This window comes from Periplaneta americana, chromosome 1 (genome assembly GCF_040183065.1).
Source record: "Periplaneta americana isolate PAMFEO1 chromosome 1, P.americana_PAMFEO1_priV1, whole genome shotgun sequence".
Taxonomy (NCBI): Eukaryota; Metazoa; Arthropoda; class Insecta; order Blattodea; family Blattidae; genus Periplaneta; species Periplaneta americana.
Window position 1 is genome coordinate 53,608,223 of NC_091117.1, and position 20,067 is coordinate 53,628,289.

Here is a 20,067-nt window from a genome sequence, read left to right on the forward strand (position 1 = left end):
TAAAAAAAAAAATGGTCTTTTTCTTTAACTCCAGGGCAGCTGTGAATGTCATATCTGATATGAAAGTTCCTAAAACCTGTTACACAGTACTTCGCCTCACTTGCACAAAACGAACCAACCTCCTCCACTACTTGCTTAGGATTGTGCAATACAAATTATGATGATCGTAACAATTCTTGTTGCCATTTAAACGAATATTGCCACTAAACGTTGTTCACTGAATGACTGTGTAGCTACAATATTTCTGTTCTCTTAAGAGAATATGGAGAATCAATTTCATTTTAACCTATATAATAAAATTTTTTTCGGAATATGAATTAACCATTTTCGAAATTGAGGTTAATTTTCAGAAACTGACATGAGCTTTCCGAAATTAAAGTTCAAAAGGTACAGATCTTTATACAGAGGACCACTGGTAAGATGGTAAGCCAAAGTATATGAGTAGTCAGGCAATTGTGTCCCTGTAGACAAATGAAAAAAAGATTTTCACCAATGTTCTTGGTTCATCAGGCTCTACATAATAATTATGCCATCTATAATTCAATGTCATTTAGTAACTTTCTCTGATTTTGTTGCAACTATTCTTAAAGTTCTTTGTTTACAATGGTTTTGATTCCAATGGACTACCAATCTGTACTGAATTTGTAGTCTGCTCAAGCATGTAGTTCACGGTCTCGAGTCTATCAGGATCATAATGAGATGGCACTCACATTATTTTACTTTGACATTTAAACATCTGACCCGTTATTGAATCTCTTTACTTTATTCTGTTTTAGGAACTTTCATAATCAGATATGACATGAAAAAGACAAGTGTTTTTTTTTTTAATTCAATGAGGAAGTTATCAAACTGCTTTAATGCAATCCTAATTGCATTTCTCTACCAAAACTTGTATACTGTGGGACCATTGTCTGATATAAATTAAAGATTAGAGTATGCAGCCTTACACTAACATTCTTTCTGGAGCACTATAAACTAATCTGAAGTTGCTTTAAACACTGTACATGTTATTAAAAAAATCATTGATCACAATTGAATAGCTGCCCAGAACAGGGTTGTAACCTGCAAATACGAAATTCTTCAGAAATGGGGGAAAACACATTGTACTGTAGGTACATACTTTCAATTTTTAGAGCAAGATTGACAATATGATTAACAATCAGACATGTATGTTGATTTTAATTCGAGTGCAAACATTACCCATAGCACATCATTAAGAGTCTGGATCCATGAAAAAGTCAGCATGTAAGAAATGAGGGTTACAACCTTGTTCTGGGCGACTATTCAATTCATAAGGATCCTAGCAATTTTCACTTCTCCATTTAAGAGCAACACACCCATCTTACACATTTTTATATCATAATTAAAAATGAAGGAAATGTCATTTCAACATGCTGACCTGCAATGGCATGCATAAGCGTCCCCTAAGTGGTGAATAGGAGATATGGTTGGTGGAGTTGTCTGAAAATCCTCCCAGCTAGGTCATATGGACCCACTAACCAATGGCAGGTGCGACCCTCCAAAAAGTTTCGGGGTTGGAATGGAATCGAATTTACAGGAGGAGGACACTATGGCCCAGCACTGCGACACCTGTTACACTAAGGTTCGCTGCGTATCCAGATTTCGAAGAGACAACTCCTCCTCGTCCCTAGGCCAGCTCCCTCCGTTCGTTGCCAGCAGACAATTGGGGAAAGCTATAGAATGACAAAATGGAGAAATGGTGACAAAATGATGTACATGCCTAATATGGGGAAAAACGGGAGAACCTCGAGAAAAACCCTAACTTGTCTTCCACTAGTGTCACTATGGATTTGAAAAATCCCAGGCCAGACCAGGTCTAGAACTTGGGCCGCCTGTGTGACAGGCTGGAGTCTGACCACTCAGCTACCGCAGGGTTATGTGGGTTGCATGCAGGTGATATAAAAGCCAAAACATAAAAATATGGTGCCTCCATTAAAGAATTAATGGCTGGCTCGGGCGTAGAAATTGGTTATCACGATTTCACTCTAAAACTTGTTTTGAAATTAAGACTAGTATTGTCTGATTCAAAATCAACAAAATTATTTGGGGATTATCCACAAATAAGACAATTTATAAAGAAAAAGAGTTGCACTATTTCTTATTGCGTTGGGATGGCGTCGTAGAAATACACTGTTGGCATTATAGGCTCACGCGCATTAATACATAACAGATAACAAGCGCAGAACTTTCAACATCAATTTTCAGACAGTCATGGATGTTAGAGGTGTATTGGAGATTATATATGTGAAATGATCACTGCATTAACACGTTGATTCATTCACATAACACACGCTTAATGAACTAAATGTAATTATGAAGAATGGAGAAGAAAGTCGTCCACTATCATCTTACACTGGATGGTTCTGGACACATACACCAAGGCGGGCAACATTTGCAAACGAAATGATATTAAACTTGAAGAATGTTACTACAGGGGTGTAGTATTGTGTGACAGGTTTGATTAGGTGTGTATTATGTGACAGATTAGGTTAGATTATGTGTATTTTTTTTTTAGTTGGTTATTTAACGACGCTGTATCAACTACTAGGTTATTTAGCGTCGATGAGATTGGTGATAGCGAGATGATATTTGGCGAGATGAGGCCGAGGATTCGCCAGAGATTACCTTGTATTCACATTACGGTGGGGGGAAACCTCGGAAAAAACCCAACCAGGTAATCAGCCCAAGCGGGGATCGAACCCGCGCCCGAACGCAACTTCAGACCGGCAGGCAAGCGCCTTAACCGACTGAGCCACGCCGGTGGCTTGATTATGTGTATATTATTATGTGAAAGGTTAGGTTAGGTTTGATTAGGTGTGTATTATTATGTGAGAGTTAGGTTAGGTTTGATTATGTGTGTAGTATTATGAGAGAGGTTATATTAGATTAGATTAGGTATGCATTATGCGACAGGTTAGGTTAGGTTTGATTAGGTGTGTAGTATTATGTGAGAGGTTAGGTTAGGTTTGATTAGGTGTGTAGTATTATGTGAGAGGTTAGGTTAGATTAGGTGTGTAGTATTATGTGAAAGGTTAAGTTACTATGTAATAGGTTAGGTTAGATTAGGTGTGTTTTATTTGAGGGGTTAGGTTAGGTTTGATTAGGTATGTATTATTATGTGAGAGGTTATGTTAGGTTTGATTAGGTGTATTATTATGTGAGAGGTTAGGTATTATGGGAGAGGTTAGGTTAGATTAGGTGTATATTATGTGAAAGGTTAGGTTAGGTTTGATTAGGTGTGTATTATATGAGAGGTTAGGTTAGGTTTGATTAGGTGTGTATTATGTGAAAGGTTAGGTTAGGTTTGATTAGGTGTGTATTATTATGTGAGAGTTAGGTTAGGTTTGTAGTATTATGGGAGAGGTTAGATTAGATTATATTAGATTAGATTTGTTGTGTATTATGCGACAGGTAGGTTAGGTTTGATTAGGTGTGTATTAATGTAACAGGTTAGATTATGTTTGATTAGGTGTGTTGTTACTGGATAATCCGCAATTTTTTTAGTTGATTTCTTATCAGACAGTACTAGTCTTAATTTCAAAACAAGTTTCAGTGTAAAATCGTGATAACCAATTTCTACGCCAGACCCTTAATGGCTTTATTGCCAAGAATTCAGCACTGGTTAACAACAACATATAATTAGACAAAGAATTTCTAAATGATACTAAGCCTAGCTATCTAATGAAATACATAAAAATCCATGTTCAGAAAGTGGTAAATGGAGTTTTTAGACTTCTTCGGTGATAGCGTTAGGAAACAGACTCTTGAGTATTTCACGATAAAATATCTGAAAGTTTCATTCTAATGGAGTCTATCTACATTTATTTTCAGAGGATTCTTTCACAAGACAGAATCAAAAGTCTAATCTAAATCTCCAATTAAAAGTTCAAGGGAGTGTAAAGTCGTGGTGGCAGTGGCAGCGGTGGTGGTGGTGGTGGTGGTGGTGGTGGTGGTGGTGGTGGTGGTGGTGGTGGTGGTGGTAGTGGCAGTTGTGGTGATGGCACCGGTGGGGGTAATGGTTATGAAAACGATGATGATGATGATGATGATGACGATGATGATAGTATAGTCGTGGTAGAGGTAGCATTGGTAGGCTGACCAGATATCCTGTTTTTTCACAAGATACTCCTTTTTTTTTTTTTCCAAGTCCCTTATCCTGCAGCCCACAAAAAAACCTTTAAAACCCTATAAATATCCTGCGTTTTAATTTATTCTACTAATAGTCCTGCGAAATAAAATTTTCTCTCAGAGAAAATAAGTGAAGAGGAAAACAAGAACTACTTCGCAGCAATGTAGACAGATGAAAAATCCAGATTGAAGCCAGAAACTTTGAAACATATGTTCATCACAAAGTGCAATCTCAAACAGCTGTATTGGATTCTATGATTTCCTTCTTAAATAATAATCTGAGGCACGACAGCCCATGAAGGACCATGACCGATCAGCCGGCTGCTGGCTTCGCATCCACATATCGAAGCAGAGGTGAACGATCATCCAACCAGAATGGAGGTATCGTGTGGTTAGCATGATGATCTCCCCCCCCCCCAGCCATTATGATTTCCTTCTTGGTCAACGGCAATTGTTGAAAGCAGTAGACTCAAATCAGAAATATGTAGTATAAACATAAGAATAAACATTGTCCAGCAGCTACATTGTGTATGTGTATTTTGCTAAATCAAGTTGGAAAATAGTTAATAGTGAGCATGAGTAACAAATATATATCAATTTACACCTCTCCATAACAAAATATATTATATGTTTTATTATTGATACTTTACCGATATTTCCTTCGTTGTAGTTGCAGCAGACAGCTGTTAGTCTACATAACTTATTTGAAAATTTGTATTATATTAAAACTGGTTAACTTACTGCTTTGGTATGAAGTTTAAATGTCTGAAAATCTGGTCGCCATAAATATTGGTGGTGGTAGCAGTAAGACATCATTTCTATGAATTTTATCTTGCGAGAAACCTCATTCACTAGATCTTCAAAAAGTGTAGGCCTATAGCCTACTAAAAATATATATATTAACAACTGTCAATTACAATTTCTTCAAGAAAGCAAGTACTTACAGTATTTACTATGAGCAATGCAAGTTTTTTAAACTCTGTTTAAGTGATAATTGTTTGGTAACATTAATGTTAATATGACTCACTAAGTTGGTCCAGTGCCTGCGCACGTTCTTTGTATTCATCTGCCTTCTTAGTCCAAGACTCCTTGTTTCCATCCTCATCTGTGGTTCTAACAGCCAACTTCAGAAATTTTGCTGCTTCACGGTAGTAAAACGCAGCAACTTCATACTGCCCATCACGATCAAACTGTATGGCACGTGTTGAGGATGTAAGAGCATCTTCCACTAGTCCTTGTACATTCCAACTCATTTTTTTCGGTTACCTAGTGACAGATTAATAGGCTATTCTCTTTGATTTTGAAACAATTTTGCTACATAAATTTGTTAAATACAGTAATTTATAAATATTACAATTACAAGATATTACTTACGTAATATGTGTAATTTAAAAATGACACGTTGCGCTATTTAGAACCTGTAGGTTTTGGGCCTATTTGTTAATAACTTAAGTCCAAGTATTTTAATTTACAGAAAGCGGTTGATACGCTTAATATTCAGTACTGGATTTATGTGGAGAATCATCATAATATTTATTATGAGTTATTGAGACTAATTAAAATAAAATGTGGTGACTTTTCTATAGCACGTGACACTGAATCTTTCAACTTGAATTTTTCTAAGTTCTCCAGTGCGGGAATCTGTGACAGATTAGGTTAGGATAGTTTAGGCTTGTCGTATGTCTTGTATATACGAATCTGTAACAGGTTAGGTTAGTTTAGGCTTTTTTTTTACGTTTTGCATATACTAAGCAAGGTGAAATGTGAATTTCGCGTTATATTTTGAAATGTTCTACTTCCTTATTTCACTGTTTTCAAGTCAATTTACGTCCTACACGAATTCTTCACATTCCAAACTACAATCCCTCTGAAAATTAGATCATTTTTCATTTTTTCGTCAAAAAATCTTCAGCGTCGTGTGTCATAGAAAACCCTTAAAAACTCCTAAAGAAATTAAAGTACAAAAAGGAACCTTGGAAAAGATGGTAAAAACTATTACAAATTTAATGAATTTCAACAAGAACAGAAAACTATCTTATAGGATAGGCTAGTTGAAAATAAAGAATCAGTCTTAGGTCTATAGGATGATTTAACAATATTCCTACACGGGGAGGAGTACAGAAATCATAATTATTATATTATAAATTCGCAACATATATCGGGAAAAGAAAATCTATTTAGGCTAACTGAAAATTCATGAGGTCATTAATTAGGTAAAATGTTACACCAACTTTATACAAGAATATGCAACATTTACACAAATAACTAAAGCGAGTAAGTCAAACCACATTAACATTATATTGCCTACATGATTCATTAACAATGAATCACACCGTCTCTAAAAAATTATGGTTTATTTAACGACGCTCGCAAATGCAGAGGTTCTATCAGCGTCGCCACAGTCTCTATTAAAATTAACTTTTTACTTTAAAATTCAGTCACACAAATTTCAGCCTTCCAAATTTTTACTCGTTCGTAAATTACTTTCTTCCCTTTCCTATATACTTTGTCTCAGAATATAGTAGTTACAGTCTACACAAAGAAAGATAATATTAAATTCCTGAACTCAATTTCTCCCTTACAGTAATTATGACATTTCACATGTCCAAGATAAACTTCAATACTAAATACCCAAAATACAAGAACACATACCCTAATTCAATATTAAACTTTATGTACCTTTTCAATAACGTGTGTTGGAACGTTACATTGCCGACATAATATTATTTTGTACTTTAGATTTGACATTTACTTTCTCATATCGTATCCGCAGAACTTCCATCAACTTTCATCAATACCTGCGACATCTAGTGGCTACTACTGAAAGTTGTTGAAACAACTGACATGGATGCAGCTGAATAATAATAATAATAATAATAATAATAATAATAATAATAATAATAATAATAATAATAATAATAATAATAATAATAATAAGGAAATGCGAATCAAGTGGGCATGGGTTATTGTTATTGGTCACTATTTTCGGGTAGTCAGTACACTGCAGGGTGGGGGAAGGGGGAAAATTAACATGAAATTTATGAAACGAGTTATCTAACTCGTTGAATTTATGGAATCCCTACAAATTGCTCGTTGCTCGTGATTGTTGGGATTTAAAATAAAAGTTTCATTTATTCTGTCTTCATACGCCCCGCATTTAAATTTAACAAGGTGGAGTCCGTGGAACCTTCTTTTTTATACAGTAAAGTGGGATGACTTTGAACAGTAATTTAGCGCCTTTCTAAATTAAATGCTGTACCCAATTGCGAAAAAAACTGTTTAAGTTGACAATAAATTAGTTGTTTTTTTTTCGCAATTGGGTACAGCATTTAATTGAGAAAGGCGCTAAATTATTGTTCAAAGTCACCTCGGCGTTCAAAGTCACCCCACTTTACGGTATATTTTTTTGGTTATTTAAGCTTATTAACTAATAGGTTATTTAGCGTCGATGGGATTGGTGATAGCGACATTGTATTTGCCGAGATGAGGCCGAGGATTCACCATATATTACCTGACATTCGCCTTACGACTGGGGAAAATTTCGGAAAAAACCCAACCATGAATCGAACCCGCGCTTGAGCGTAACACTAGATCGGCAGACAAGTGCCTTACCGACTTAGCTACGCAGGTGGCGAGCCTTCTTGTTAACTACCGGTACTTGATAATTTTATTGCTTCTTCATTACATGACCATGAAGCCTAGTCTCGAGACAACAATACTACCATTATTCTTACGATTCACACATCAATATGACGCTAATGAGTTGTTTGAAGCATTATATTGAAAGTTAATGTCACCATCATCATTCTCACAGGTTGTAGTCCTTTGTAAAAACATGTTTTTGTAGATCGTAACAGTTCTTCAGAGAATTGGATTCATTTGGAAATTAATACCATAGTTAATGACCAATTGCAGAAAGCTTTCAAATGTTTAGCGGTAGTACATGAACGTTTTTTATTATACGCTTTCTGCTCCCTTTATAGTTTAGAAGATATATGATTATATATTTCTGTAATAGGCCTACCGGTACTATAGCGTTACCACGTTAAGGTACAAATGTATTTACATCCTTGGCTTCTAGTCGAGCCATACATGAGTATCGTAAAAAAAATTTAGTGGACACGCAAATTTCACACCATATTACAAGTACTGTAATATGAATCGAAAATGGATCGATTCAGTTTATTCTGATAGTCGTTAATTTAACAATTATTACGTCAAATAAGACGTTATTTTGAACTTACATGAATAGATTGTTTTATAAATCCGGTTTACTCACAGTGCTACATACGTATAACACAAGTTCCATTTAAACCATAATAATTACAAATATAACATATTTCCGTTTTCGTCTGCATCTCGCTTTGCAAAAAAAAAAAAAAAAAAAAAAAAATCACTCAACTGTGCGCTTATTGGTCGACGAAAATGAGACAATTTGTGTAGTGTAGTAAATCTTATACCGTTGTTGGATTTAAATTTAAAATCCAGTCACTGGGAAAGTTTTGAAATTATATACTATACATAAAGTTTTGAGTTATGGCAGATAACAGTGCAACAAGTAATACGGGACAATTAATTCAGAATGCTCTGAACGTTTATTATGAAGTGTGTGAGAATGTGAATTATAGGCAACAAGTTCAGGAATCCGGACAACAGAATCAATTATTACAACCGACGCAACTTCAACAAATTGTGAACCAACACAATGAAGCTCAAAAACAGGAATTCATTGAAACTAGTCCACAACAGTTATACATGTCAACCGGGCAAACATCAGTAAATATACCTCAAAAAAACATTCTGTCTAAGCCAGTAACTCTCCAATTGCAGACAAACGTCCAACAGCAACCAATGCGGTCAATTTATGCATCACAAGACAATCAACCACAGCCAAACATTCAACAGCAACCATGGTCAAACATTCAACATCAATCAACTACTGCATCACAGCCAGCCCTATCAAACATTCAACAGGAAGCATCTATTATGTCACAACCAGACTTGCAGCCCTATGCAAACATTCAACAGGAAGCATCTATTGCGTCGTCACAATCAGACTTGCAGCCCTATGCAAACATTCAACAGGAAGCATCTATTGCATCACAATCAGACTTGCAGCCCTATGCAAACATTCAACAGGAAGCATCTATTGCATCACAATCAGACTTGCAGCCCTATGCAAACATTCAACAGGAAGCATCTATTACGTCACAACCAGACTTGCAGCCCTATGCAAACATTCAACAGCAATCAATTACTGTATCACAACAACCAGTTCTTCAACTCCAGTCTACCATTCAACAGCCATCATCTGTTGCAACGCCACCATCTTTTCATTTTCAGTCAAATATTCAACAGTATTCAACTACAGAATCACAACCAGCTCAACTCCAATCAAATATTCAACAGCACCCAACTACCATATCACAACCAGCTCTTCAACTCCAGTCAAACATTCAACAGAACCAGTCCATTATTCAACAACCATCACCTGTTGTAACGCAGCCACCTTTTCAATTCCAGTCAAATATTCAACAGCATTCAACTACAGAATCACAAACAGCTCAACTCCAATCAAATATTCAACAGCACTCATCTACTGTATCACAACCAGCTCTTCAACTCCAGTCAAATATTCAACAGAACCAGTCCATCATTCAACAACCATCACCTGTTGTAACGGAGCCACCTTTTCAATTCCAGTCAAATATTCAACAGCACTCAACTACTGAATCACAACCAACTCTTCAATTCCAGTCAAATACTCAGCAGCACTCATCTAGTGAATTACAACCAGATCTTCAACTCCAATCAAACATTCAACAGCAGTCAACTACTACATCACAATCAGACCTTCCATCTCAGCTGAACATTCAACAAATAACTACTGAATCACAACAAGCTGTTCAATTCCAGTCAAACATTCAACAGCAATCAACTATTACAACAGAACCATCTCTTCAACTACAGTCAAATATTCAACAGCAATCAACTACTGCAATACAACCACATCTTCAAACCGAGTCAAACATTCAACAGCAATCAGCTTTTGTAACACAACAACCTCTTCAACAGCAGTTATCAGTAAGCATTCAACAGCAATCAACTATAGAATCACAATCGTCCCTTCAATTCCAGCCAAACATTGAAGATCAATCAACAATTACAACACAACCAACCCTTCAACCTCAGTTAAACATTCAACAGCAATCAACTATTGTAACACAACTACCTCTTCAACTACAGTCAAATATTCAACAAGAAACAACTATTTTAACACAACCGCAATGCCAACCAGAGTCAAACAATGAACTGCAATCAACTAATGTAACACAGTCGTCTCTGCAATCTGAGTCAAACATTCAACAGCAATCAACTACAGCACCACAATCGCCCCTACAATTGCAATCAAATATACAACAGCAATCAAAAATTATAACACAACCAACCCTTCAACATCAGTTAAAGAAACAAGAGCAAGCAACTACTGCGTCACAACTACTCCTTCAATCTCAGCCAAATATTCAAAATTCACCAATTGTTAAGTCACAATCAGTCTTCAAAAAGACATCACTTGCACCTCAACAAGCTCTTCAATCTCAGACATCAAATCACCAATCATATATTTCATCACTAACAGTCCGTCAACAACAGCAAATTATTAAAAAACAATCAACTACTGCATCCAAACTACCCCATAAGCCACAGACATCCACTCAAGAGTTGCCAAGTGCATCACTAACATCTCTTCAACCACAGACAGCCATTAAAAAGCGATCATCTATTGCATCACACTCTTTTCAGACACAGTCAATTACTCAAAAATCGCCAGCACCATACCAATTTCCAGTTCAATCGCAGCCAATCATCCTAAAGTCACCTACTGTATCACAGGCAGAAATTTCTTATCAATCATTTAGGCCTACTGTAATGCAATCAAAACCTTCTGTGCAACACTCCATAACAGGCATGAAGAAACTTAAGCAAGTAAGTTATGGAACAGAACGGAAAAAGAGGGCAAGAACCAAACTTCAATTTCCATCTATGAAGCAAACAACAATGAAACATCCACAAGCGATTTCCGAGCAACTGAACATTGACAAACATACCCAAAAAGTAGTGGCTGAACTACTTACAAATAAATCAATACAAATCTTCCAAATACAATCTACAGAACAAACTAATAAACTTCCATACAAGACTCGTGCACCTTCAAATGAATCAAAGAAGCAGCAGCCTGTTGATCTCATAACGGAGAGAGAAATCAGTTATATGCAGATATTTCAAGAAAAAAACTTCAATGATCAGGTAAATTATTCATCACTTAAGTTTATATTTAAATAGTTTTTATTTAATTGAATCACAGTCAGATTTTTCACTTTCTTCATGCGGACAGTAAATTATGGCAAATTACCATTTCCAAATTACAATGACAGGACATGTTCATGGTTCCACAAACACATTTCTGATACTTTTATATGACGTCTGTGTGTAGGCTACACAGTAGAAACTTGTGAAATTGTAATAGATCTACTCAATGGTGTATTTCCAAACAGAAAAGTGCCCTTGTTCTGTGATTTCGGTAGTACTGGTAGCTGTTCGTCACCATCATCATCATCATCATCATCATCATCATCATTTCTGCAGGAATATATACAGAATATAAGATGAAAATCATGTGTTCGAATCTAGATATAGAGACTGTTAGGTATGCCATTGTGTAAATACGAATAAAATATAACTTTTAATAAATTCAAAATTTGACGATAATAGGAAAATCATGAAAGTGCCCTGGTACCACCTGGCCTCGAAAAATAGTACCCTGGTGCTGCCAGGGCCAACCAGGCCTAAAATACATCCGTGAATCTACTCAAAGCTTTCACAGGCTGAAAATTTAAAATTGAGTGTATGTTATCAAGGCTCAGTAGAGTTATTTTAATACCAATGCACATAAATTCTTCAGTTCACTACTTAAGAATAAAATAATAGCCTATTGTAAAATCCATTTATTTAGCATATTGGAAAGAAGACATCTACAAATGCAAAAATGTACAAAATTGTAAGATATTTAACATTTAACACTTAAAAAAAAAAATTCCTTCCTTTTACCTTTGTACATAATTTTTAAAGATGTAACTTGATTTCAGTTTATTTTACGGACAGCAATAATTAGTGTGTAAAAAAATTCCACCTTTAAATTAGGTAATATTTAGTAATGATGGTTACGCCCTATATTGAAAAAAATGAAGTCAAATTTTTTACATATATTATATAGATAATTTTGTAGCCAAAATACACCAGTTGTGTTTTACAAATTGTAAAGTAAGTACCTATAAATAAGCCTAGAATTAAAATTAGAGTTTATGGAGAATTTTCTTCTATTGCACTTTTGCCCTCTTCAACAGAAATTCAGATATTTAAATACAGAAACTGTGGTATTGTGAGATAATTCATATTATTTACTTTACATAATGTGGGAAGATTTTTCTTCATACAATTGATTCTTGTGAGTTCATGAGCGTTGAAAATCTTTCCAGGTTTCTTCTTGAAAAAGGTCTTTTTAATTTCCTCCCATCTGTGCTTCAGTGGCTGACCATGATAATATCTTTGAAAAATATTGGAGTGCATGAGGTCAAATGACTTTATTGTCAAACGCCTGGCATTAGAAAACAACAAAAACAATTTCCTTCCATACTACTATTTGTTTGCCATTTTCATGTGCACAGAAATTGACGCAAAGATGCTGTATAAATTTCTCACGTTGTAGGCCTACATGTCTTCTGCACCCATATTACATAGAGACTAGTACAAAAAACAAAACAAATAGCGGTAACTAGAATTCAGAAGATGATGGAAATAACATCGAAACTAATCAATCCACTCAGGTAAAATAACACCATAATTTAAACATTAACACAGTGAAATTGTCTGGATAACTTAATAGTTCATCAGTGAAAACAAATATGTTGAGGAATAGCCAGGACCAAGTCCTACTAGCCAAATGCTACCCTTACATCCACATGCCTCAGCAAAGATGAACAATCATCCAAGCAATACAGGATAATGTGTGGTTAGCACAATGATTCCCACAATGTTATAGCTGGTTTTCGAAACCTGCAGTTTATTCTCTTATGGTGTGTTGTAATTTGCAATGGTCATATAAGTTATTGAGTGTATAAATGTGTATACATTCTGAAAACATTCCTACAGAAAAAGAAATCGTGTGGCACAACAAGGGAAAAATTTAGATGTAAATTTCCTGGGTGTCCAGTTCCATGTAGAAAAACAATACCAAATTTAGTGAATAGGTTTAATATAACAGGTTCTGTGAATGACTGGAAAAGCCAACAACAATCTCCTGTGCTTACCAAAGAAAAACTAGATGAAGTAGGAGCTATGCTAGGACTTGGTCTTAGTACGTAAGTTTTGCGGCCAAGTAGTTAGTTGGTAGAGCAGCTGGCTATGGAAAGGAAGGTCCAGGGTTCGATCTCTGGTGGTGACAGAATTTTCTCGTGATTAAACTTCCAGAATGGTCCCAAGATCCAGTCAACCTTCTATCGAATTATCGGGTCTTTCTCAGGGGTAAAAAGACAGTAGCAGCATGGTGCCAACCATAACACCTCATTCTAGTGCAGAGGTCAACAATGCGTGAAGTTTTACCTCCATGCCCTACGGGATAACCTTACCCTACCTCTACGTAAGTTTTAATCCAGCAAAGTGCCATGAGTTCATGGATGCAAGTAGCAGGAGATATCTGCCACTGGTTGGCCGACAGAATACTGGAAATGTTTGCTTGCTGAGACTCACTGTATAAAAAATATGTTGGAATTATGGGAGTAAAAGAATTGAAAAATAGCAGGCCTTTACATTCCAAATGTCACCTTTGAGATGTCCTTTGCACATTCAAGGTAATAATTTGAGTCAGTCGGAAAATAAAAGTGCTTAGGCAGAAAATACTACTGATAGTTTCCTTTATGAACGTCATAATGATTATTGGTCCTACAAATTTTCTAAGTAGGGAAAAAAATTAACATTTGACTGTAGTTTATTATAATTATTTCCAAGGGAAAAGGGCCACCTATAGAAATAATCACTGAGATGTATGTTGCAATCACATGTGGATACTGTAGGCCTACTTAGTTAATAGGCAATTAGCAGTTATAGGATGTGACTGGCTGCCAAGAAGAAATGAATCACTTTCTTTTTTACCTTAAACGTGATTTCACTTTTCTTATTAAAGAGATTCGGGGGGGGGGGGACTCGAAATTTTCGCGGAAATATACATTTTCAACATCTGTGAAAAAGAGGTTTTGGGCTTGTCAATAGTTTGTGTGTCCATGTACGTAGAGAGATTTCTGAACTATTAGATTTGATTCACATTTAGCATCTACGATTATATTTATCCGGATATTATGTAATGAATATAATAGGCTACAATAATTTAGGAAAAAATTAATGGGTCTTTATTTGGCATAGAAAACAATGGCTCTCATTTCAAGAATCGTCACACAATAATCATTTTTATGCAGAATAAAATTACAAATGAAACAAGTCACATATTACTGACAGAAAACTTTTTGAAAAGGAATATGGAATTCTAGAGAAATTAAATACCGGTGTTATATACAGAATTGTTTGTTATTACTTTTTGTTCCGATTCCAGTATAGGAGGCGTTATTTAGGGGACAGGTTAGCGCAAATGCCCCTCCCCCCTGAGTTTAAGACTTACAAAAATTAATAATTGAGTAATACTACAAAAGCAAAAATGTGAGTACTGTACCTTTAATATTAAAATAATTCACTTTTATAAACACTTAAGAAATAAAAGACGAGATTTGTTGGGGTTTATTCAGGGATGTTCTTGTGGCAATTGTATATCACCCGGCAAAACCTTAGCCTGTTATGATATGTCATGTAAGCGGACTCCTTGTCCCAAGGATTTACTATCATTTACTCTTCATCATCATAAACTTCTTCGTTTCAGACCAGAGCCGGGAAACAGCCACTCTCAGAGAGCTTAGTCTCTCCCCTTACCTTAGTTGCCCTTATGCAGATTGCTCTATTTACAATACGAGTTTCCCACCCCTGTTTTAGACCATGTGATCTGTACGATAATCTAAGAAAGAGGGCCTTCATCCCTCCATCAATGTCTTGGTCTTCCTTGATCTTTGTATCTTCTTGGTCTATATACTGAGGCTAATCTTGGAAGTCTTTCCCTTTCCATATCATTTACTATCCCTTGTAAAATTCGTTGACATGCGAGGACTAACCATAGAAAGATGTTAAAGATTTAGGATTAAAAGAAAGAAGCTAATCACACTAATGCAATTTTCGTAATTAGAAAATTTAAATTAGAAATTATTATTAGAATATAAATGTAACCATGTGTTTATGTAAATTTGTGAAAAATTTACATGTACCGTATCTAATTAATACAGTCTATATTAATATTCTGAAGTCAACATTTCCATAATCTGATCATGTTTCCAATTTATTAATACTGGTACATAATTAGATTAGCAGTAATTATAATAATATATACTTCTTAGCAATATCAAAAAATGCAGGTACAAATATACCATTCCACAAATTGTATGTATGACACAATTCCTATTAAGGATGCGATTGTTCTGAACATCTGTCCATAACAACACATTATTTGTGTTTTCTGCCTCTAAAATAAACTTACTAACAATAAGAAATATAACTATTATATAATAAACACCATATCTCACTTCATCTTGTACTCAAGTTATAGGCCTATTTATGAACACATAGATAGACACACACACACACACACACACACACACACACACACACACACACACACACATCTTATCACATACGATATAATAATTCTTGATTTACTGGTAACATTAACAAAACTAAAACATTCTTGGTTTACAGAAATGGCTTCTGTAACGAAGGAACAAAGGACTGCACTAAAAGACACTTTATGTCAACATTAAGAACTATGAATATGATATAATTATTGTCAGTGTAAATTACACTACTATATCAAAGACATGATGAATACACAGCAATTATTATCAAGCACTCTTAGAGACTTAAATATTGTCTGTAATCTCACTTGAGTACATAAATTAAAACATATTTCAATTGAAATAAGTGTTATTTCCACATTTACCTATATACAGTCATGCAGTGGTCAGTATAGAGGTGGGAGTTGTCATGCATATAAAAGTAAAATTTTCATCAATAAATGGAGCGAAGGGGATTACTGGTACATGTTAATCAAACACCTTCAGTATGTTGTTGTTTTCTAATGCCAGGCATTTGACAATAAAGTCATTTGACCTCTTGCACTCCAATATTTTTCAAAGATATTGTCATGGTTAGCCACTGATGCACAGATTTTGAGATGTTCTGAATCCATTTCTTGATTTGAGTTGCACAATGGACAGTTAGGAGACTGATATATTCCAATAGAAAATGGCAAGTTGTAGCTGTTTAAGTGAACACCATATTTTAACGTTTTGGTGGCTACTTCATTCACACACAACCCCCAGAATGTCTGGAGGACCATACCTGCTGTTGGTCGACAGGTCCACTGGACCTAGTTGGGAGATCTTGTTGATCACCAGCTTTCCCTCCTTAAGCCACTGGAGGACGATTTTAGTGCCATAGCAGGTCAGCATTAAGAACAGAAAAGTAGGAAGGGAAGTGAAATGAACCCCTAGGCCTTGAATGCTCTAATACTGTCGGGGTCGAAGAAAGTAAGAGTTCAGTCAGAGGACTGGATAGGAAAGGGGAAAGAATTAGGTATTGAATAGAGAAAAATTATACCAAATTCGGCCAATAACTCATCAAGCTGACCAGTGCTAATTGATGAGTAGCCCCTCCCTTTAGTTCAGCTTGTAAAATAAAATTATGCTTACTAACAGCTGCACCACGGGAAGGTAGGGATGGGACATTGGGTATTTGTCCAAGTTGGTTCCTTAAAGCCTTCAATGGGAAGGATTAATTTCTCTCCCCCCTGTATTCGACAAATACCGTTTTCCAGCCACTTACAGCATTTAGGTGCATTTACAGCACCTCATCGATGAAAGCAAGCTCTGTCTGGACCTCAAAGCTGTTACCACCCAACACCATAACAGAGCCATCTCCAAACAGTGTCCTCTTGAAGTTGCAAGGCAAATAATATCACTCCCTAGGTCTTCCCATACTTTCTCTCTATTATCAGATGCTCAAAGGCCAAATCGCGACTAATATGTGAACAATACTACTGACCATTGCTTCACAGTCAAATTCCGATATTGTTGTGCAAACTGTAATTGCTGCAGAGCGAGCTCTGAAATAATTGCAGGTCTCCTGAAGTAAAATTGGCTTTCTGGAGTCATCATCTAAAAGTGTTATCACTCACAGTAACGACTGTTACTACCTCACGAATATTCCTCATCTGGACTTTGGTCATGTGATGATCTCACAAGAGTTGCAGGCCCAGAAGCCTGTCATTCCTGGTAGATGTAGACCTCCGAAACTGATCCCTTTCGTCTCTGGTATGAACCTGATTCTTGGAATTAATGTAGGGCACAGTGGACACTTCCAAATGACGTACTGATGTTACACTAACCACAGAACGAATTTTTGTGTCTAGCCTCAACTAGCGTGAAAGCTTGCACAATATCTTCATTGCTAAGAGGTATTTTAGCTTGTCAAATGTGAAAGAGAAAATAAAGCAAACTGATTAATAAATTGCAAATTGTGCCACACATCAAGAATCCATCAATAGTTTCCTCTCCATTGTTATATAGCTTAGAGGTTTTAATGCTGGTCGGTGCTATAAAACAATAAACACACAGCTTAGCAATTCAGATGGTAAAGTGGTTCAGAGGATGGCATTTTATGATCTTTGAAACATATTAATCATAAAAAAGTAATTGCCTTTTGTGTTCAAAGGAAGAAGAAAGATATTTATTAAGAGAAGAAGAGAGATATTTATTAATACGTGATGCACTTTTAACATTTAAGGATCTCATCTCTAAATATTGGGAGGCGATAAGAAAAATGACTTTATTGTAAAATTCAGAGCATTAGATACATACTGGTACATCATAAAAAAAAGTTGAATACTATACAGTAGTGGCAAAAAAACTGGACCGATCCTTGTAGCTGATTTCAGAGTCTTGTTCACTCCAGAGCACGATAGACTGGTAACTAACAAGGGAACCTTCTATCATGGTGAATTGAAAAGGCGGTAATGCCGCATATTTTTGGAAAGAGGAGGCAAAAGTAAGTCAGCAGGTGAAATTTTTCCGCCTGAGCTCCATAGGGATAAAAGTTATGAGACTTTAAATTTAACGTGACAGTCTCTGTGGGAAGTGATTCAATGAGCGCACTTAAAAGTTAAAATGAAGGTGTTTTTAAGTCACTGCATTGCAAACGAGATATTGCAGCTGTTGTGCTTTTTAAATAATACTGCGTATTATCGCTAGGATGCGATCACCTACTTTTATTACGGAAAGGTAAGTCTTTCTCGAGCTAATTCTGGTGTTACAGCTACTCTTACATTTCATTTGTGCCATATACAGGATGGATCCGAAAGTTGTGGTCCAGATGCTGATGCGCGAGTTTGGCACCAGTGACGCTAAACCATCAGTCGTATTCATCCGGATATTTCATCAGTTGAAGAATGAGTTAAAGGACGAACAGGAGGCCGTGGAAACGTACACGTCGCTCTTATTGATGAGACACCAGATTTGGACGTGGAAGATGGGCAGCAAGATTATGGTGACATAGAAGACGAACTAATGACGAGACGCCAAAAAGACGGCCAGAAAGCGGAGGACACTGAAGAGACGGAGATATCGCGTAGTCGCAAATCAGCACGTCTTCTTACGTTCCTCTTCTAAAAGAATCAAAACGTAGTCGACGATGATTACAAGCAGAAGTCGCTCGACTATACGAACGATACAGTCAGCGGAAAGAGACGATCCTTCACCTCTGTAAAAAAAATCGATTCCTTCTCATCACACAGAAGATGCTTTACGATTACAATGCAAAAGTGAAGAAGAAGAAGAAGAAGAAGAAGAAGAAGAAACCTGGAATGGCAGATAATAATGCCATGGTTCTGCAACATTTCAAAGAAATGTCAAGTACGAACGCTGTCATACATGACAGAACTATCAGGCTTTGCGGCATACAAGCGAAGGCTCAAATTGATCCTGACGACAGTCTTAACTTCAGAACTTCTGACTCGTGGGTATGGAGATTCAAGCAGCGGAATCGTACCGTTTCTCGTTCTGTGACGCATAAAGTCAGTAGAAACTTCGCAGCAAAGAGACAGAGGTGAAGCAGAAATCAGACAGCTTCGTGTCGAAGATGAAGCAGTTGTTCATCGATCGTGGTTTCATTCTTCGCTAGATCCTCAACACTGACCAAAGTCGATTTGAAAAAAGAGATTCACTCCGGACGAACCCTGCGTTTCAAAGGAGGGAAGAAATTTTATCCCACAGTAGTATCAGAGGCTGCGATGACGTACTCCTACATGATTATGCCAGTCATTTCCATGAACGAACAGATCTCCTCCCCAATGTATCTTCTGTCAGCCGATTCACAGAAAAAGTTCCCTAAAAATAAACTTGCTGACTCATATAACATCAAATCATATGCTTCTGATTCAGCGAATAAGCGGAAGGCAGATATGAAGGATATGCTTTCGCAAGTATTTTCACCCAGAATTTCTTCATTGCATGAAGATCGATATCCATAATGTCTGCAATTCAGGTGCACAACAGCTGAATATCTCGTTTGCAATGCAGTGACTTCAAAAACAACTTCATTTTAACCTTTGAGTATGCACATTGTGTCTCTTCCCACAGACTGTCATGTTAAATTTAAAGTCCCATAACTTTTATCCCTATGGAGCTCAGGCAGAAAAATTTCACCTGCTGACTT

The 20,067-nt window shown here is 36.3% G+C and overlaps 1 protein-coding gene across 1 annotated transcript in view; it reads right to left on the reverse strand.

The window, feature by feature from the left end:
- The window catches only part of LOC138695776 (calpain-7-like), a 35,562-nt gene extending 28,598 nt beyond the window's left edge, over nucleotides 1-6,964 (reverse strand). Inside the window, exons 1-2 of the mRNA XM_069819970.1 lie at nucleotides 6,829-6,964; nucleotides 5,177-5,415 (exon numbers count right to left, since the gene is read on the reverse strand). Coding sequence (XP_069676071.1) covers nucleotides 5,177-5,402 — 226 coding nt within the window. The 5' untranslated portion in view covers nucleotides 5,403-5,415; nucleotides 6,829-6,964. The remainder of the gene's footprint in view (nucleotides 1-5,176; nucleotides 5,416-6,828) is intronic.
- Nucleotides 6,965-20,067: the final 13,103 nt, after the last annotated feature.